At 37.0% G+C, this 21,854-nt stretch overlaps 1 protein-coding gene across 3 annotated transcripts in view; it reads left to right on the plus strand.

The window, feature by feature from the left end:
* Positions 1–21,854, plus strand: part of TMEM117 (transmembrane protein 117) — a 221,175-nt gene that overhangs the window by 143,355 nt on the left and 55,966 nt on the right. For all 3 annotated transcript variants that reach the window (XM_074567222.1, XM_074567137.1, XM_074567317.1), the window contains exon 5: positions 1,478–1,575. In XM_074567222.1, the coding sequence (XP_074423323.1) occupies positions 1,478–1,575 (98 nt within the window). The remainder of the gene's footprint in view (positions 1–1,477; positions 1,576–21,854) is intronic.

The following is a 21,854-nucleotide window of genomic DNA, read 5'->3' on the forward strand; positions in this document are numbered from 1 at the left end:
GTGGATTAAATCTTTACAGAGGTCTTGTTCAGCATTAAATATTTATCAAAATATTTATTTAGATAATTGGGATCTTATAAAAAATATCATAGCATGCTGATCTGAGAAAAGATTTACCTACGTAAAACAATTATTAAAGATGGTATTTTGGGGTATAATCTGTTCTTTCTTCAGACTAGGCTTAATTGAATCATAAGATCCTAGAAAGTGTTTTTCTATTTATTTAACATATTCCTTATCCTTTGGATCCTGCCCTTCAGGCTAATATGCTGAGCACTTTTAACCCCAAATGGACTTGGAACCAAAATTTAGAAATTGAATGTAGTTTATATATAGTTTTAATTTAATCATGGGGCATGTGTGTTCTTTTTGATAAACACTATTAATGTTGTTGATTGAAAGTGGTAGCTCACACTCTGGATGGTAAACTGGATTTTTAGAACCCTGTAAATCCAGATAAATGTAGTGCAAAATAAAAACAAGAAAGCCTAATTTCAGTCTGACGTTATTTCCTTCTGAAATCTTATTAAGAGTTATTTTCAGACTAATCAAAACAAGTAGTAATTTTCCACTGTGTACTGATACCAATGACAGATAGTAAGAATTTGTTTTACTTTTCTGTATTTTGAAGCAGGTGCTCACGCCTCTTTCCTTTATCTGTTCAATTATTTCTTAATCTTTACATATGGGTAAGTTTTCCACTCTTCTGGATCTTTTGCACAACAGAATTGATGAGTTTGCTGTAATGTAATTTTCGGTGCTTTTTAGTACACTTAACTTGAAGTAAATGGATATGAAAACATAGGTTCCCAAAGGTGGAAGCGCCTGAGGGTTATTCACCTCCCTCATTTAGCTGAAAGTAATTTTTAATACTTTTGTGTACCCAGAAGTACTGCATGCATATGAGTCTCTGGACAGAGAAACAGATGGTCTCTTTAGATAGGAATTATGAAAATGAGAATAAATATTTCATACTTTTTAAATTCCGTGCAAGTTTTAAGGGATTTTCGTGTCTCTAGTCCCAAGTGCGCTTTTCTTACTGATACCAGGAAGTGAGAGGAGACTATAAACAGCATATAGTGCTTAATTCCCAGGCTTGCACTCCCTGGCTGCAGTTCTGATTTCAAGAGTGGAAATTCTGCTGATGTTGCTCTCAGGGAAGTGAGTCCCTTCTCCCAGAATGGACCAGGAAGCTTTGTAGCCATAGGGTAGTGTAGCTTATGTACTAGTTCTTCTCCTTGTTTTTGGATCTCCACAGGTTTCCTTGTTTCTCAAGGAGTTGCACGCACTTGTAGGGGCATAATATGTAGGCCAATATACTTTATCTTGATTGCAAGATTGCAAGTAACACCTACTGTCTAACTATTAGAACTATCAGAACTGAAGCATACATAAAAGAAAGTGTTCATAAACTCCGTGTCAGTACTTTCTTTTGTGACACCACTTTAACTGTGTATTATTTCTTCTTTCCCTATAGGTCACTGATATGATGCTTCAGGACAAACCTTATCCAGACTGGGGAAAGTCTGCCAGAGCTTTCTGGAAGAAGGGAAACATTAGGATCATTTTGTTCTGGTAGGAAAAGAGTATAAAATCAAATTATTGTAAATGAACCTTTTATAGAACATCCGAAAATATTGTCTTCTAATTGTGGCAGGAAGAGATATAAATGGAATACATGGAAAAAAACAAAACTTGGTGTAACAAAAAATTAAACATTACAAAAGCTGTACCTGAGTGAACAGTTCCTAATCAAGATAGTTCATACAAAAATACAATTATAAAATTGATTTATACTGTTTCTTTTATTATATCTTTGATGCTGTTTATAACTAAGTTGCAAATTTTTTGCGATGTGTGGTAATGTTTAGATGTCCCATTGTCAGACCTTGTAATTAAGGTAAGTGGATAGGATATGTGAGTGTCTTTTTGTGACCTTGAAATTAATTATAGTGCTTCTTTGAATTAACACATGAATGGGATTTCAAATGGTGAGTCAGCCTCAGATTATTAAGAAAAATATTTGAAAATCAATGGGAAAAACTGCAAAGGGTAAGCGTTTATTTTGACCCCAAATGTAGCCTCTTCCAGGTAATTGTAACTGTTAAAACAGAAAATAAATTGTGGCAGGAAAAATGGAATATGGAAAATGTACAGTCTCAGAGGTGGCCTGAAGACCTTATAGCTAAAGATGAAAGAAGCTGCAAAGATTTTTTTCAATATCAGAAGCAGAAACCCTCATGAAAATATCATCAGACCTGCTGTTTTTTAAAGAGTAGATTTAGAAGGACTTGTTGCAGACAATTTGAAAGATTTATTTACATGGATTCTGCTACAGAAAATGCAATGAAATATCTATATTTATAAAGTCGTAAAAAAGAGATGTTATATTAAATAATAAGAGGAATTTAAAGACTAAAAAGAAAGCAGAATCAGGTGTCTGATTGGCTACAAACAAGGTTTATAAGGAACTGAAGGGGCTGAGCTGGTGCAAATTTTATTATCACTTAATAGCCTATTGAAAAACTGAATGTTAAAATTTGGCTATTGTTTTGGGTTTGGTGCTGTTTTTTCAACAAACTAGAATTATCCTACTGGCCTCTAAGTCTTAGTTCAGTATTAGCTAAATGGATTGAATACATCATCAATAATAGAATTATGAGCAAAACTCTAGATTAAATTTTGCTAAAAGAAGCCAGGGTAGCTTTGCTGAAGGAAAACCTTCTCTGATCTCTTAGAACTCTTTGAACGTGTCATCAAAATAATGGATGAGGAAGAAATGCTTGATCTAATTTATTTGGACTTTCAAAAGGCTTTTGACAAAGTTCTTTGCTGAAGGCAATTAAGAAACCTAGTAAGCCCCATGGAGTGTGCTGAGCATTTAGGGATCATCTCAGAAATGTTCAATGAAAGATATAAATAAAATAATAATTTTCTGCTCTGTTGATAAGACAGAGGAGTCCTGATATTTAATGTTGGAAGTAGTATTCATTATTTGTATACACTATATATATTGGTGACATGACAAAATTTAAAGATGTAGTGAATAATTTGACAGATGCTAGCATGGAAGGGGGATCTTAGAAAGCTAGATGGAAAAATTAACAATTGAAAAGTTTGAGTTATGGAGCAGAGTGGGTGGGGGCTCAAACAGCTCCTTGTCAGCATTGTGGGACGTGCAGAGGAAGATTCTCTCAGTGTGTCGGGGTGGGCAAAAAGGTAAAGCACATGAATGAAAACATCCTCAGACAGGTAACAAGTGGGCTAGCAATGATTCCAGCATCATTTGGTTAAGTCAGCGAAAAGCTCAGGCTAGAACATCATTGATTTTTTTTACCCTTGTCTGAAGAATAGCCTTGTCTCAAAGACCAGAAAGGAGATTAATTAAGAGTCAAGGAAAAGCTTAATTACACTAAAAGACTGGAAGAATGGAAAAAAGGGTTAAAAGCAAGGTGATATGATAGGGAGATTTCAAATTTACGTGCCAGACAGGGAGAACAATAAAACACTATTAAAAGTGCTTCAGTATTGTTGTGAGAGAAGTTTTGACTTCTTGCAATCTGAAATGTTATAAATCCATATTTTCTTTCAAATGTTCACATTAACAAACCCAACCAAAATTTTAAAATGGAGATAAAGTTAAAAATGATGGTTCTTTTCATGCATGATTCTTATACTAAAGATTGTGTTTAATGGGGATTTCAAAACGTAAAAGGTGACATAAATGCTTTTATTTTTAGCTTTAAACAGTGAAGTAAAATAGCCCTGGGCAACAGACTACGTTCTGTAGAGACATTATTTAGATAGTGCACATTAGACATCAGTAAGAGTGGACATTTTTCCCCCTAATAAGTAGGAAAAACAGAGGGGCGAGTTAAGTATTGATAATTTTTTGTATGATAGTGTGGGGTAGTTGAATTTCATTTGTTGTTGCTTAAGCAGTGTGATGTGAGCAGCCTCATTTCTGAAATGTCCTAAATGAATCATCCTCAATAGTATGTCCTACACACATCCTGGTATGCCAAAATCCTTTTATTCAGCACATTTCCTAGTGACACACCTGTTTAGCAGAGATAGTGTAATACAGTGCACTGTATTTTAATTATTCCAAATACGAGGTATGTGATGCAGAGTTTAAAGTGGTTGATGAAACAAAAATTGTAGGTACACACTGGACTTGTTTTTCTGTTAACTTCATTTTTATTTTTGAGTTTACTTTGTAAAATTAGAAAACATCTATAAACATACCAAAGACAGATGGATTGTCATGGGGATGAAGGCACCGTCCACTTGTTTGTAACAGTTGATCATGTGACTGCTTTGTGTTTCTCATTTGGAAATGTTTTCGGTTCTCCAATACGACTAATTAGGAAAGGTTTTTATTTAGCTTATCATCTCCTGTTTTAAATCATTCCCGGGAAACATCGTCAACAACCGGTTGTTGGTTGCTCCTGAGGATTCTGGCTGCCTTTCGAATGTCTTCACAATATAATTCTTCCATGAACAGCTCAGCTAGCTCAAAAATGTCCATTAGCAATTTGTTTTTGTCTAGCCCATCACTAAGGAGTTCATTGAAGTGCTTTCTACTGTTTTTTACAGTGGTGGGTTGAGGGTTTTTTGATAGAAAGGTCTCCATTTTTGTTGTTTCCAGCTCTGCTAATTGGCTACTTCCACCATCCAGAGGCCCCTTTGTATAATGCTGTTGCGGCATGTGTTACATTGCATAGGCATGCAGTGCAAATACAAACACACTTTCTTCCAGATTTAAGAAAGCACATCACCAAGACGGCTTTTAGAAAGCAATGACGTATCTGGAAGCCCGGTGGAATTACTGGGATGGTGCAGACTTGTTTGTGGGTTACAAAAGAAAGATACCCACAGGGACTTAAATATCCGCACCATCTGGCAGTCAGATGAGGCTGTGGTAGAGAGACAACTGCCTCCAGTGCTCTGTGGTTCCTGTCACTATTGCAAAGTTACAAGCACGAATGGAAATAGGCTGATTTATATTTTTGGCTATGTTGATAATTTGGCTGTTTTAGGAGAGACAAATTATACATGACATGTGAGGATTGGCATTTGAAAGGAAAAAAGGTTGTTAAATTAGGCCAAATACAGATCTTGGACAAGACTAATGACGAGCCAATAGCAGTAGCTAGTGATAAGTTAAATAAATAGGACAGTATAGAACAGTAGCTATTTTTAATGTTGGATATTAGAGGAAGCAGAGAGAGAAGTACAATGTGAGAAGACTGGCTATTTCGCAAATAATTTTTTTCTTCCCCTGTAACACTGAGTAAGTCCAACCTGTACTAAACGTCTCTTTTGTTGAGACAAAAGGAAGACAAATAAATACATTAAAAATTAAATACAACAGGAAGAGAATAATGTTAAGAGAGTTCATGAAAAATTTCTTAAAACAAATCTAGTAAGTGGTTATGGGATGTCTGTTTTTGTAGTATTTATAGTATTTTTCCAAGTGAACAAACCTGTGCAATATTGAACTTTCTAGATGGTACCCCGAGGTTTGCTGGGAGCATTATGCTCTTACACATCTGCACAGGAGCGAGCTCTCACAAGGAGTACGTACAGGTGACATTGCTAAAGGCAGTGCATACTAATGCCCCAGTATGTGCTCAGGTTATATAGTTGTCGCCCATATTAACATACAGGTCTCTGACACCAAGGCCGGTGGTTAACCTCTGCCTAGTTTGTGCCTGAAATGACACAATCTCCCGTTATAATGTCTTCCGCAGTGGACCGCCACATCCAGTGAGGAATCAAGCGTGGTAGTTACGAGTACAATCCCCAGGACATCATCTGTGCGTGTAGTTTGGTTAGTAGAGACAAGACCCGAAAACTCTCTCTTGACAAACTGTTCCAATATTAATTGTCCACAAAACTTTCCTAATGGAGGATGGGGAGAATTATAATGAGCAAGACATAAAGAGTTCTTCATGTGAACTTTTAGCTATGGGGAAAAAGAGAACACCAACAAAAAGAAACAAGATTACTAGAAGAGAAGAGCTTCTGAGGTCTGTGTAACTAGGAAAGAGAAAATTTATATTCAAAGGTAGATTATCAAAATGGGGGAGTGTAGTGATAACAGTGGATTGTGCAGCTGAATATTGATTACAGACAGGGCGACAGAATAATATATACAAGCTGAACGTTTGAATATGCAAGCAGCAGACTGGAATCCATTTCCGTGCTGTCCCTGGCTAGACATTCATTGTATATGTACACAATGATCAGTCTTCGTTGGTACAATAATGTGTCTTTGACATGGGAGTCTTGTCTGAAATAATACAAAGCACGTACCAACACGGGGAAGAAATAAAGTAATAAGGAGAATTGTAAATTTGTGATTCACTATGTTTGCTGTGTTTGACCTTACAAACTAAATAATCTTCTTTTAGGATGTATTCCATAAGCTCTCTCTAGCTTTCTTTAATAAAAAACAAAACTACGCATGCTCAGAAATGTGTGTTAGTAATCACAGTACTTTGATTCAGCAAGTTGGTAATATAGGTTTAAAAGCTTTTATTCAAATTAATTGTTCAGAGTTGCTACAGAGTACTAATTCATGTACATATGTCATATTTATAGAGGATGTGTTAAGGATGGGTTTGTGTAAGATTCTTAATTGGACAATATTTTGTACCCTGGAAGCAGAGGAAGCTTCCTTATGAGATAGATAGCCACGTCTCCCACACAGAAATAAACCATAGTTTCTTTAGCAGATTTTCTACTATGCACCTATTTGAGTGTTTGGTTTGATAAGTTATATTTCCATATTCTATGCTTTCATAGTCAAGATGATAAATGCATACTGGACATTTATGTTCTTTTCACATATATGAATGTCATTCACACATTTGTTACGAAAGACAGCTTCTTCAAACATCCATTCTTTTCATTATAGGCTGCACTGAGAAAAACTAATTAGACATTATAGCTTTTACAAACTAAATTATATATTAACCCAAACAAAACCAACCTTTCATTAAGTTTGAGTAAAGGTTTTTGTGATGCAGTCACACAAATACAACTGCATGAAACAGCAAAATAATTATATATATAATATACATGCATATAGATACACATACATTATTCTCTCCCTATTTTGGAGGTTTTTTAAGTTCATCCATTCATTCTTTCATATTTTGATATTTTGCCTTGGGATAAGATACTGACTACGGAACTGAAATCTGGAATCATCTAGAAGGAGTGGCAGATTTCCTGGTAAATAGTATAAATAGTGTAAATAGTATAGACAGTATAAATAGCCTAAATATAAAGAACAGAAAAATATTTGACAATATTATTGCTTCTAGTAAATCTTTGATTCTCATAACTTCCATTTGGAATCTGGGTAAGGAAGACAATAAATAAATTCCTTACTATTTCCTTTTTTGTCTCAATACAAAATATTCACTAAGGTACTCCATAGAGGATTTACACTGAGTAATCTGACTACTAATGTGGGCAGACATTGTTAAATATATTCTGAGAGTATAAAACTGTCCATGAATAGTAATTGTTTCATTTAGTCTGGTAGTCAAGAAGTAACAGATGATTACCATTTGTCAAGAGATGACTAAAATGTTTTTGATAGCATTTATTTAATTTCTGTGCTGGGTATTACTGGTAAACTATGCTGTAAGATTGCAGTTAATTAACATGAAAAAAATGTTGAAAATAAATGATCATAATCCGGACCACTGGACTTTCTTTCCTAGAAATGGTAGTTGTTTAAGGTTTCTACCTGTTTTTAGTTTTCATTTAAACATCCAATACTATATTACCTGAAAATACAGTATTAACTAAAATATTTGTTCAGAAGTTTTTTGTTCAAACAAAAGTTTGATCCCATACAAACTCTCTCGTTCATGTCTTAAGGAATATTTTTCCGTTTTGATAGCAAAGTGCTTTTACACTGTCTAGTATGGAAAACTAGGAGTGGTGAAGTCTCACCAGAACGGTTCAAGCTTGACAACCACATGAGTGAGGCCCATTTTGGGGACCTCTTTCTCTGCTGCCTTCCCCCAGCTCCTCAGTGCATGAAGACCACAGTGTCAGTAATTCAGTCTCCCATCAATTTGCTCTCCCCAGCAAGCACTTGTTTTCAGCTGGAAATGTTACTCAGTCCTTTAAGATGCTTCTGCCTCCCTGTTGATTTGCACTACAGGCAGTAACTCCAACCCCTGGCTGAACACATCTGGGAAGTGCAGTCGGTCTGTGGGCCACCCATGTGGCCACAGGGAGGATGTTATTCGAGGACTAGTAATGCACTGCAAGAGAGGTAGATGCTTTGCATGACATTACTTATATATGAGCAGAGAGAACATATCCATATGTGAGGGAGCGCGTGTGAAAGTCTCCCATCTGTCTCACCTATCAAGGAAGAAATTTGTATCTTGCCTCTGCCAGTCTGTATTTGGAAAGGCTGCATCATGCATTTCTCCCACTCTATTTGTGATAGGAAGAATGGTGAGACAAATCATTCCTCATCCCACTTTTCTTCTCAGAAGGAAAAGCGTTCGAGGGAGACAAAATCAAGCTTAGGGAGCTTTGAGATCTCAGATTTTTAAAAAATACTATTATTGTGAGATCACTTTAGCCTGATCAGGTTTGTTATTTGTCTTGCTCAAGTTACTTAAAATGGTCCCATCCTATTTATTTTTTTCTGATGGAGACTCCTACAGATCAAACAAAAACATATGTTCTTTCTTATGTGGGTTGGCAGAGAGGGAGAGTGACCGTATCGTGGTAGCTTTCCTCTCACCCACGTGCACATCCACATCCAAACCCACAACCACACACTTGGGGCAGCAATAGAGGGGAGGGAGGGAGCTCCTAACACCCCTGCACAAACACCATTGCCCTGGGAAGTTCTAGTGTGGAAGCATTTCATGTCCTGGGTGGTAAAAAAAGATTCATAGACGAACATGGCTGAAAGATAGTTATATTGAAGAGAGAAAAGGATCGCCCATTAGCTACAGTGGGGTTCAGGATTGGACCCGTAGACTTGAGTTTCACTTTTGATTTGTCTTTAAATTCTTTGAGTACAGTCCTGAGTCTTTCTTTAAATTCTGTAGTACATATGCATTTTACAGCATACCTTTTCAGTTCCTCAGCCTGTTTAAGCTTTTTGAGTTATATTTGGTATCTACTTGGAATTCAATAGCTGATAGCCTGTTAGAAAAAGAGGCTGGTTTTATTCCTACATAATTGCTAGATGCCTAAGTATAGCCCCCGTAATTGGATGGATATGGCAACCCATCTTCACCTCTTTTAAAAAGTACGTTTTATTCTATCCCTGTTAGTGAGCAAGAGATACATCACGAACAGTTACTAAAAATATTTTATCCAATGTGTAGCTTTAATAAAACTTCTTAAAGTGCAGTGTCTGCAATGTTTCAGTAATAACAGTCCTTCCAAATGAAAATACTTTTACATTCTTTGACAAAAACTGGAAAGCTCAAATTCTTAGACAAAAATTTTCCTTAGCAGGTTTCAAAAGTTCTTTTCTTTGAAATAGGCAGCTGCAATCCTCAGTTCAGGCACAGAGCCAGTGTAGAAGGGATGTTGCAGCAAGTCCTCTTTTAGCACCTTCTCTCCGCTTTCCACAGAGTTTTTGCTGAGCAGGAGACACCTCTGCCTCCACTCAGGCCCCGGGAAAGATTTTCCAGAAGCGCAGAATAACTGATGTGGTTGCTTGTTCTGTCGGTGCCCTCTTTCTGCTTAAGTGCTTTCCCTTCTTTCCTCTTCCACGGTATAAATCCATGTGTTATTAGCAAAAACATCTTTTTCTATCTTTAGCATTTACAGCTAGCCTAGACCTCAATCTAGGTCCACTGTAAAAGCAGGATGAGTATAGCTGTCAGATAATATGCATTATGTGATCATGTAGGCAGAAAAAATGCTGAAAGTGAAATTATAGCAATATATAATTGGATAATTGTGACAGCCACCCCAAGATAGAAGTTCCAAGTATGGCAATTAGATCAGCATGCACACTGTGGACTGTTACTCAACGGCAGAAGGATACGTTTCAGATTATCGAGGCAGAAATTCATTGCCTTGCATGCTTGCATGAGTGTGCAGAGGCCTGGCAAAATCATAGCCCAAAAAGTGGTCAATTTGACTTGAACTCAAGTCTCTTTGGGGAAGCTTTAAAGAATCCATCACGCAAAGATGTGCTGCATGGAGAAGATGCTGCCTCAGCCAGTGCTTTTGTGCAAGATGTGAACTCTGAAAGCCCACAGAGTTCCATGGAGATCAGAAAATAAGTGCTTCAGCTGCTCGTGCTCACAGGCAGAGTTCGTAGACTTTGTCATGGCCAGATTCCAAAAATCAATTCAGTTTTGTAAAATAAATGTGATGATTAAAGCAATTAGATTATTTCCCTTCCTGGAATGCTGGAGTACTTTTTTAAAATTGTATTTCTTTGTAATGGCATGTTTAAATTTGTGCCTTAGAACTTGCTGATGTACTTAGCTGAACTCCTGACTCATCATCTTTCTCATATTCCCATATTTCCCATAAATACTGAGTATTTACACATTCTGGACTGGAAAGCCCATAGGAATACACAGAACTACAAACTTTGTTTATCATGGCGAAGACTGCAAGAAATTCTGATCATTTCAAGTGTTCTTTGGCTTTCAGATCCTCAGGAAGGAGCCATTCTGAAACTGAGTTGTGCCCAGGGAAAATCAGTTTGGAAACTGTCTGGTTTTAGGGTCTGCGGATTTCACGTGTAACTAACTGGAAGCACCAGTGCAGGGAAGCTGGTCCACGGATGTCAACAGGATTGTTCAACAGTGGGGACTGAGAATGCTCTCCCTGGGGACACGTTGGATGAGCTCTAAGTCTTCCACTGGTTTCAGGAGGATGTAGCAGTTGCCATCCATTGAGCACCTGATTTTAAAAGTTTTATTCCTGTTGATTTTCTGATAGTCCTTGATGACATGACTTCTGCTGTGCCTTGAGCATCAACAGAATTTTGCAAATAGAATTTACCAAAACTATCTCCACTGTATCAACCCATTCTGCTGGTGCAAACAGGCAAATAGACTAATGGTGGTTCCAGTAAAATCACTGGTTAAGGTCCAAACTGCTGCACGGGACTTGAAAGTGGCTGTGCTGATGCTGAGTTACTTTCTAACTGGTGATGCTTTAAAAGAAGGAAAAAAATAGCTTGTTACATCGAAATTCAGTTGGATTTGGGCTGACTTATTTAGTTATTTAGGGCTAACAAAAAAAGGATGAGGCTCTGTCTTGGACAATGACTGGTGGAGCAGGTGCTTATTTTTTTATTATTATTATTATTAATAATAATATCATCGTTGTTGTTATTGTTATTGTTATTGTCATTTAAATGCTGCCATAAACCATCCCCTGTCCCATTTTGTCCCCTTCATATTATTATACCTCATGGCCACTATCAGAATAGAGCCATTTCAATAAAAATGAAAACTTAATTAAAACTAATGTTTCAAGATGTGCTTAACACAACTATAAATATGAATGTACATATGATTAATTTGTCTTTGTATAAAACCTCCATTTAGATGTAAGGAGCATTTCTTTTGTTTCTTACTTGCTTTTCTACTTTAAAAAAATCAGTAGGGTTGTAAAATTAAAAGGATTTGCTGACAGCTATCTTAATTAAGACACTCAACTTTAAAATATCTTTTTTAGGCTGGATAACATAATGAGAATATTGTGACTATATTTTTACTTCAAATAATCGTGTGTTGTCTGTCTGTAATTGTGAAAGAAAAAGCAGCGGGTAAGACAAAGGGTAGATTAAATTGTCAATAAAATCACAACAAAAGGTTGTTAACAAAAGGTGCCCTGCAGGGTACTTGGTTTCGTAACGTATGTTTTGATACTTTAGCATCTTTTCTGGGTTTTTTTTTTAACAACACACAAAAAAATCACGTTAGCAGTTAAATCCTTACAATAACATATACCAGTTAAATTCCAGACCATGTATATTTGAGGTACATTCTCTAGCAGGAAGTTATCGTGATGAACGTAGTTAGTACTGACGAATCAAAGTTAAGAGCTTCAATAAACAGAGTGTAAACGAAGATACTGTTAATACAGCACTAAATGTTTTCCATCTTTTCAGATACTTTTCCTACTGAAATGAATGATCTTTTCCTTGAAGAAAAAACACCTTGACTGCAGTTTACTGTTGTTTGCTTTGTATTACTGATTGCGTTGGTACGTTGGCGAGCACAGTGCTGCTCCTCATGCAGACAAAGAGTAAATCTTTCTGGATTTCAATGGAAAGGTCATCCACCCTTTTTGTCTGTGATGGCTGAAGGGGTAAGGCAAAGTCAGTGTGACAACAGCTGGAAAAAAATCTATTCAGCCTTGAGAAAGGCCCATATTTTTGGAAGCTTTATTCTTCATACTGTAGTTCACTGCTTCCCCATTTCTTTTTTACACACTCTACAAGAATCCACTAGTTCTGCCATAGAGTAATTTGAATTTAATTTCATTAAGTACAGAGTATCTTACAATTGTGAAGGTAGAGGACAAAGGCCAAGAAATTGTCAAAATATTACATTAAAATGGAGGAGGTTTTCATTTCAGTTTCATGACTTGCTATGACAGTTTTACTTTATTCAAAGATATGCTGAAAATAAAAAGAAGAAGATATTTCTTATTTTAAAGATACTACATACTGCTTTTTTCCAGTGCTGCACAAACGTTCTCTTTGAGGTTGTGTGACTGTGTTAGCTCCAGTGCAAGCTCATGGGCCTTTCTGCTTTTTCATACATTGGGGAACTGCATGATGTCTAAAATGTACAGAATATTTTTTTCTTTTTCTTTTCTTTCTTGTTCTGGTTCGTTAGTTATGTTTCATTTAGATGGGTTGGCTTCAATTTTTGTTTGAATTTATACATAATTGTTGGAAATTTAAATAACGAAGTGCCCAAAGATATCTCTACTACAGACTGAAACAAACAATGAATTTATAACTTTTAGTAAACTAATTTTCTATAAACAACTGCCCATTAAAAATGCTCTTATTTGGACCCTCCATTGTCCCAGCATTTTGCAGCCCAAGTCCAGGTGAGCTCTCTGCCCCAGGGAGGTTACTGTCTGGAATTCCAATTTTAAAAAGAAACATGGCACAGAGATTTGCTAAATCCCTCATCTACAAATGCATATTTACTGCTCACCAAAGTAGCGTGTCAGTAAAAAAATGGCCCTTGACACATACTCAGCTTCCAGTTACTTGCATGCTTTCACCTGACCTCATTGAACCACTCAAGGGCCATTACGCAGAAAGCGTGGGTCTTGGGCGAGGAAATAGACTGGGACATGTTTTCAATGACAGCAAACAAGCTGGAAATATCTTATTTGACTTTTAAATGATATATTGAGTTGAAAGAGTTGGAATTTAGGTGGGAGACAATCCTCTTCAAATTGAATACATTTCTTACAGTGAGTCTGGAGGAAGACAGCACATGCAATGGTGATGTAATTTTCAGTGCATTAGTTGTCAGGATGAAACTTCTTTTAAAGGCAGGCCCAGATTTCTTGTCTAAGCTTCTCTGCAGTATTCTGTCACATGAAGTCTAACATACCCATGCTTCTGAACTTTATAAATAAAGTATAATAGGAATTTAAGTGTTTCCCAGGGATTCTTCCAATGTCTGGTACAAGCTTGACCAAGGTACATGAACATACCTCTGTTATAAGGAAATGTATTATGAATGTAGGCATTTTTCATTCAAACCGTGATGTGATTGATTTTAGTTTTAGTCTTAAGTACTAAGGGTTTAAGATTGTCCATAGTTTTCAGGTTAACCCAGAAGCCCATGAGTGCTTATAGACATCTTCAGGATTGTTTCCTCAAGGTGGCTTACTTAAGATTTGAACTGCCACAATTTAATCATACTTATCTTTAATAACTTGAACAGGAAAGGTTTTGGTTCACAGTAGAATAATTTAGAGTTTACAACATTATCTTGGTGTGAATAAGATCTTAAAAGCATTTACTGTTTTCCCCTTGTGTGCAGCTGAATTTATAAAATAATCTGAACTTCTTTAGTTTTATTTTTATGCAGTGTCAAAAATTTATACTTTCTCCCAAAGCAAATTAATTTACAAGATGCAAGCACAGACGAAAGCATCTGGTAAGTGAGTGCAATATTTCAAAGAAAGATTATGTTACGTTTCAGAAAGGTGGGTTTCATAAATGGAATTAAGCTTCTGTTTAAAGTGTTCGTTAGAGTTTTTCAACCCATTATATAATTTCCAGCTCTTACTACTGAAACGTTTATGTGAAGCAGCATTTTGGTGTCTTCAGTTAGAAGCACCACTTTCTTCTTGTGCCACAAGATATTTCAGTGACTACAATGTATTTTGGCTGGTTTCAAGAAGCATACACTCTCTTTTAATCTATACACAACCTCAATTAGTGTTCAGGTCAGTAAGTGGGAAGACATTTATGGAATCAATCATTTTGGGTTAAGGAGTACACATACTGCAAGCGTACTAATGGAATGGAAATAATGCCTGGAACATCTCCAGAACAGTCACAGTCTCAATGGAGCAATTAAATATGTATGAAGAATGTTTGCAGTGAAGTTCAAACACATCAGCCCGAGGCTTATATTTTTGGTTTAATTTATTCACAGCCTTTCTGTATACTGCTGCTTGATGGTCCAAAAACACTTCTGCACGCTGCCTCCTGCATCACCTGTGGATCCACTGACTGACAGATACAGTGACAGCTGCTATTTTTAATCACCATCTCAGGAGCAAGGGGTAGACTCCGTAATAGAAAAGTGCAGGGTTAGTATTCAGGTTAACAGTTCTTATTCATTAATAGATTTGACATCATTCACAGTATGGGAAGTAATCTTCAGAATTAATTCAGACACTCTTTGAGTATTTAGCAAAACTTCTTAGCCTGAATATGCTGGCATTATTAGGTCTTCAAATCAGAGTATTGCATGATATGGCCTGTATTCCATATCTCCATATGACTGCTTTCATCCTTCATGAAAGAGAAGCTTGTACTATAGCTAGAGGCTGCTTTTTTCTTTTTTTATATATATCATCATGAATGCCAGAGCTCTTTAAAAGAGTTAGTGGTTATATTTCCTGATAATTATCATTCTTTGCAAAATATATAACATTGCTATCTAATACATGGTATTTTCAGGGTCAGCAATTCTTTGCTCTCTCTACTGTTTTCAGTAATACACAATATTTTCAGTAATACACAGAATCTAACTATTTGCGGCTTTGTAAAGAGAGTTTATTTCTTTTGATGGGTCTCAGTTTCATGATTTGCCACTGATCAGAGAGTACCAGCATATTAGCTGGTTCATCTGTTATCAATTCATACAATATGAGCAAGTGAGATTGTCATATAACCAAGCTTAGAGCTATTGGCAAAGCAACTGAGCAAAGACAGCCTTTTAAAAGGATTACTGGTAATGTAATTACTTGTGGGAGATGTATGGATATCTCCTGTATGAAAACACCGGCATCTTAATATGTTCTTTAAGCAATAACATTAGTGGAATGAGAGCTTGTGTTCAAGTAATGTCATACACTACTGGTGGATAATGGCACGGTGAAGCGAAGGCATTTGTGTAAATACTGAGCTAAAGACAGAAACATGCTTTTGTTTCTTTAACTAGTTTCATGGCTGTTATTGAAAAAAAGCTTACTTTCTAGGGACACTGTAATTATTTTATTAAATGCAATGGAGTTGTGAGGCCTCAAAGGTCCCAATAGATTTTCTTCTGGTCTGGAGAAAAATCCCTGTTTATATTGGTAGTTAAATCTATAACTGCTAATAATAGCAACAATGCTTATGAAAAATATGTGGTGTTAATATGATCCCTATTACTGGAGATGCCAGTGGTATGTCATGGGAGTGCCCCCAAATCATATCATTTTCTAGAGAAGCAGAATTAATTTAGGACCTTCAATTCAGGCATAGGGTAAGCAATCTTGGTGATGTTGCAAAATTAAGGAAACCTCTGTGCTTGTGAACCGTTGTGATCGATGTTTTTTGATACCTACTTTAACAATCAAGATGATTGACTTTTCCTAGTGAAAAAAACATCTGAATAGTTACATTGAAATAAGCACCTGACCTTCATCTTTTTGAAATCAATGGTAAAAGCCCAGTAGTCTTCAGTGAAACTCTAATACTCTTTTAGATATTGGCAGCGATTTTTTTTCAGTTAGTTGTAGGGGATATTTTTCCCTGCAGTAATTAATAAGCTCCATGTCATCCATGCAAATAGATTTCTGAAGTGTATAATGAGAGATACGCTATTTGATTAGTTAAATCTTAAACACTTTATTTCCTCAACTTTGATAATATTTCCCCCTTGCAACTTTTGTATGTCTTTCTTCACAGTGTTGATTTATACCTTCCCATTATTCAATAAGCAAAATTCTGGTGCTGGGTGTGTTTCTCTCTGTAATTTTTTGGTGGGTTTTTGGTTTCCTCTTCGTCAGACTTCTTTTTCCCTCCATTTATTGAGCTTTACTGTTGTCTCATTGTTTTTTTAAAGGCTTATTTTTCTGATTTTGAATAATAATAATATTGTTAAGATTTATATACCTACAAATTCTGTATCAGAAACCTGATTGGGTTATTTCTTATGATAGGTGGGGAAATAATCTGGCTTTATGAGTGTCAGAAGAAGTTGCATGATTACCTTGTGTAGCATGGCATTCTAAAATCTTGTGACAGCAGGTTATGCCTCACAATAGCAAGATCAGATTAATAAAGGAAGCTGACACTAAGATCTAGGTATGTGTACTCAGAAAGTGATGTATATGGAAAATGCTTTACCCATCCAGGAAAATGAGTCATAGCCAAAACATTCATACCTTGACCATCTGAATCTACTATCCTATATTTATATTTTAAGCATCTAAATGTATAAAAATGTCATTTGAATGTGACCTACGAGAGATTTCTGGGGCTTGCAGTACTTCAGAAAATCAGACTATTTAAATATCATTGCCTGGCTATGGATTTAGGATCCTAGCTAAAGACACAAGATGAAGTTGTATCATAAGGTCCTTCCCCGGACCATATGAAAATTTCACGAATTTTAGCTATCTGTCCATCTTGTCGAGTCATCTTAGTATGTTCATTTTTGTGTTTTCTGATCAGTTTGGAAATAGAGACAGGTTAAACAATTTTAGGAGACATGAACTGCTACTTTGTAACACCATTATTGAATTTACCTCCTCAGTTTTATCATTTTAGTTTTTAAGATCATTCATGCTATTTGGATATCTGCGGCGAAGTGACTTGCTACGATCGATGTAATTCCAAACACAAGGACAAAACCAGAGCTCCTTGAACTCAGAAAGGCAGGATTCAACTTCGGTGTCTCTCCCTGCATGAGCAGAGAGAGAAAGAAGATACAATTATCCCGTTTGCAAATCTGATTGTGTGGACGTGGTATAGATGATGCCATCTCAGGTCTGGGCTTTGGACTGTGTCAGGAACTTTTTGGCTTTATGACACAGCTGTGCTCATTAAGACATCCACTGCCTATTAGGGCTCAGTTTTATCATTCTCTTTGCAACATGAGCAAACTGGAAGGGTATTACTAAGACTCTGCTTTGGCAGCAGGTGTGACTATATTTATAATATACGACCCCAAAATTAAAGAAGTATTTAATTTTGATCCATTTTATTAAATTTTTCAGTGGTTAATGAATTAAAACTAAAACTAAAGCTATTTTGAATGAAATTGATGACAAGGTCCAAGGTGGGACAAGCTGTCAACACAGCAGGCACACATCGCCAGCACAGTATGTTAAGCAGCAGCTGAGATTTTAAGCAGCTTTCACCTGTGGTAAGGTGAAAAGGTCATTCCAAACTTCTTGACATCCTAAGCTGTTCCATTATGATCTTTCTAAAAGAGATTTTAAGACATTTGACCACGTGGTAAGTCCAACTAGAATATAGTCTTGATACTTCAAACTGAATGATGCAAATCTTCTCTTTTCCTTTAAGAAACAGGTGATCTATGCACTGCCTTTGAATTATGCCTCATAACTAAACACCTTCATATGCTCATTCTTCCCATTTGAGTAAAGCAACAGAGCCTTTGCTAGTGTCATTCATTACAGAGCCACACGTCCTGTATTTAAACTAATTTGATGCAAATGTAATTCCAGAAGTCTAAATAGAATTAAATATGTTTTGTCCCAGCATTTAGATTTATGCAAATTCAGCGAAACTATCATTTGATTGGCAGAGAAACTGGTAACATCATTACTCAGTGGAAGCTTTGTTTAGATTTATTCTCTGATGCAGCATTTTCTCAAGAACTTGTGGGCTACAGAAGATCCTACACTGAATGCAGCTTTGGACATTTTGCTTTGAGGGCATCTGGATGCAGAGGAAATATTGTGGCATTCTGCAATTATTGTTCATAGCACAAGTGGTGGTTACCCCACTCCTGTATAATCCATCTCTGAAGCCGCCTTTAAATGTCGAATGAAATATTCATAAATAAACAGTAACCTGTTAAAGGGTTTGTGAACATTTTTCAAACTCAAAAACCAGCTGGTCTAGTATAGTATTTCACAATATTGGAGGAGCTTTAGGTGTAAAGTCCGTTCCTCGCTAAATACAGCATTAAAATACCCCCACTACAAAGTAAAGACCTGCTTCAACTTAGTGAAGGTAGCCACTGCCTCAGGTGAAATAGATTTCCTTTTTTTAGGAGATATTGATGGGGTTATCCAACCCAGAAATCTCTGTGATTGATAGATTGCCAGTAATGGCTGGAAAGGCCCAGGAATGTTTGTAAGTCAAATTGATCTTTCAAGGCCTCCCAGCTAGAGATGACAGTTATTTTCAAGGCTCCCAGGAAGAACATAAAGCCAAAAAACTCAGTGAAGAAATGCCCAGATTCATTTAATGTCCTCTCTGTACAATGACTGAATGACCTAGGAGAAAACGGAAGAGAATACTAACAAAGTTAAGTAAAACGACTAAACGAAGCTTTCTGAGACACTAGATACAGTCCCAAAAGCTGTCCTCCATTTTACAGCCTTTGTGAGATGGATGCAGTTATTTGCTCTGCAGAGGTCTAAAAATTTGGCTGATTCTGGTCTCTCTAGTGGTTGTGGACCAAAAAAGCCAAGTGCATCCATCTGTTCCAAATGCTGATTTGTTTCAAAATCTCATCAACAGTACAAAGGTTCCCTGTTTTGAGAGAAAGTGAGGCACTGCAAAATATCGCCCTTCCAAAAGCATTCCTCTAGCTGCTCTCCGTAGGTGCTTGCTGAAGACTGATTGAGCAATCGTCTAAGTGATGGGGAGACAGCCTGAAGGCTTTTATGCTTGTCAAACACATGTGTTGAAGTTATTTCACAGGAAGAAAAGGATCACGTCTTTAAAACTGGAGGGGACTCAATCAGCATTGGGTAAAGTGTTTAACAGAATATTAAACATAGAATATGTATTTAACAAAATTCAGGTCAGCACAATATCTACTAGACTCGGGGTCTCTTGAGCAGTGCCTGAACTCTTTTGAGTACAATCATGGAAGCAAAGCAAAAGTTGATGTGGCATGTGGGTCTCTGGAAAGTGAACTGGTGGATGCCTAACCTGCCCTAAACGTGGCCCCTTGTTCTGACAGCCCTGGGCTGTGCTCCTACCTTGGCTCTTGCTAAGGTATCCTTAGCTACTTGCATGAATCCTAGATCACCAAAATGCTGTTAAATTTTAGGGCCAGGGAGGCCATATTACAGGTTATAGACCATGTTGAAAGTCATGCAGGACTCAAGTGAGGTCAAGTGGACAGGTCAGGAGGAAGAAGCAGGTCTAAGACCACACAGGGAAGAGACAGACAATGACAGCAACACAAAAAGAATACTAACTGTCAAGTAAGAAAATCAGATAAAAGCAAAAGGTAGGAGAGCTGCTTTTTTTAAAATCTGAAAGTACATGGAACTGAGATGGCAAACTCAGGGCATCCTCACATCTGAGTCTTACTTGTTTAGACATTAGAAGTTGAAGAGATCAAGGCTGGAAAGTAAAGGATCACAAAATTCTTTCAGGAGGAGAGGGACCTTTGCTTACACCTTGTTGGGAATCCTGCAACAAAATTTTTTTTATTATTTTTTTGAGAAAACAGAAACATTCAGAAATTCATCACTTTTGATTAAACTTTCCTTGAGAAATGTTTCTCATCTGTGGGAAGGAATTTCTGATCAAAACTAGTGAGACACTCAGTATCCTCAGAGTAACCAGTGCCAGGGTGATCAAATCCACATGGATGAATGTTCATCTGAGCCCTTGCAATTCTCAGTGTGGGGAGGAAGGGGGAGAAGCCTCAGTCTGGGTTTACCGCATCTTTGCTGAGTTCCCTGTTTCTCCAAGATTTACGTTTTCTGATTTCTGATTTCTGTTTAACGAGCTGGAAAAGAGTGCAGATTAATCTCAGGATAGAACACAGGGCTTTTTCTGAAATACTGAAAAGTTTCCGTTTGAGGGGGATAACCATTTCCTGACAAGTTCAAAGTTTAACCAAATATGTATCTGGGCATCTTAGTGCATTCAGCCATAACAATTCTCAAGTTCTCTTCTGCTCCTTGCTTCTCGGAAATTCCTCGTGTTCATCTATGACTGGAAAAATGATAATATTCATATTGTCACAGAACTGGACATATAATTATTAGATTAGCATTGGCTTTCAGCATGTATTCTGGTGAGTATCTTTATTAGCTTCTTTTTGCTCATTCTTCTTGCTAACCCTGTTCTATTCTTAGAAAGGTTAACTTCCCAGGAGATCAAAATCACAGGAATTTAGATGTGATTTTTGTTTGTCTTCTTAGAAGACGTGTCAGTCTTATACTGGAACTGGCTCAACTTGTGGAAGAACACACATATTAACTTATATTTCCTGAGCAACTTTTGAGTTGGTATCAATTCTTCTTGAATCTTCTGCAAAAATTATTACACATTATATGTCAAGGGAGGTTTTGACTGCTTGCATTTGCAAAGTCTTAGTTGGAGCAACAATGTTAGATGAAATTCATAAGTCCTATGCACGAAAAAACCCCTTCTGTTTTGATTGCATAGATTTTTTTCAGGAGGAATTGTAATACTTTTTTTTTTTCTTTGAGGTAATGCCATTGTTGTTCAGCATCTTTTCTATAGGCAAATAGGATTGCTTGTTGGATGATAAAATCATATTTCCTTTGGAAATGTTAATAATGTGTAACTTACATGCTTGGCTACTAGGATTCCTTTATTGGAGAGAAAATATCATAGGAGCATAGGATAATTAAGGCCAGAATTCAGGATCTGAGGAGTTCTCTAGTCTCCTACTCAAAGCAGGGTCAGCTCTAAGCTGAGACCAGATTGCTCAGAGTTTTATCCAGTTGGGTCTCAAAATCCTGTAGGGATGGAGACTGCACAGCCTCTCTGGGCAGCTTCTTCCACTGCCTGACAGGACTCATCAGAAATAGTTTTTTCCTTATATCCAGTCTGAATCTCTCTTGTTTCAACATATGCATTGTATCTTGTCCTCCTGTCATTCACTGCTGTGAAGGGGCTGGCTCCATCTTCTTGCCACCCTCCCCAGAGGAACCAGGGGGCAGCTGCTAGATGCTCCCAAAGCCACCCTTTCTCCACTCTGAAGTTGCCCACAACCCTCACTCTCTCCTCACAGGACAAGTGCTTCAGCCCCCAACCAGCCTCGGGACCTCCCCTTTAGTTTATTGGTGCTTTTTATATACTGCGGGGCCGAAACTGGGTGTGATATTCTGGATATAGTCTAACAAGTGTGGAATAGAGGCAAATAATAATTTCC

Source organism: Larus michahellis, chromosome 1 (genome assembly GCF_964199755.1).
Source record: "Larus michahellis chromosome 1, bLarMic1.1, whole genome shotgun sequence".
Classification (NCBI taxonomy): domain Eukaryota; kingdom Metazoa; phylum Chordata; class Aves; order Charadriiformes; family Laridae; genus Larus; species Larus michahellis.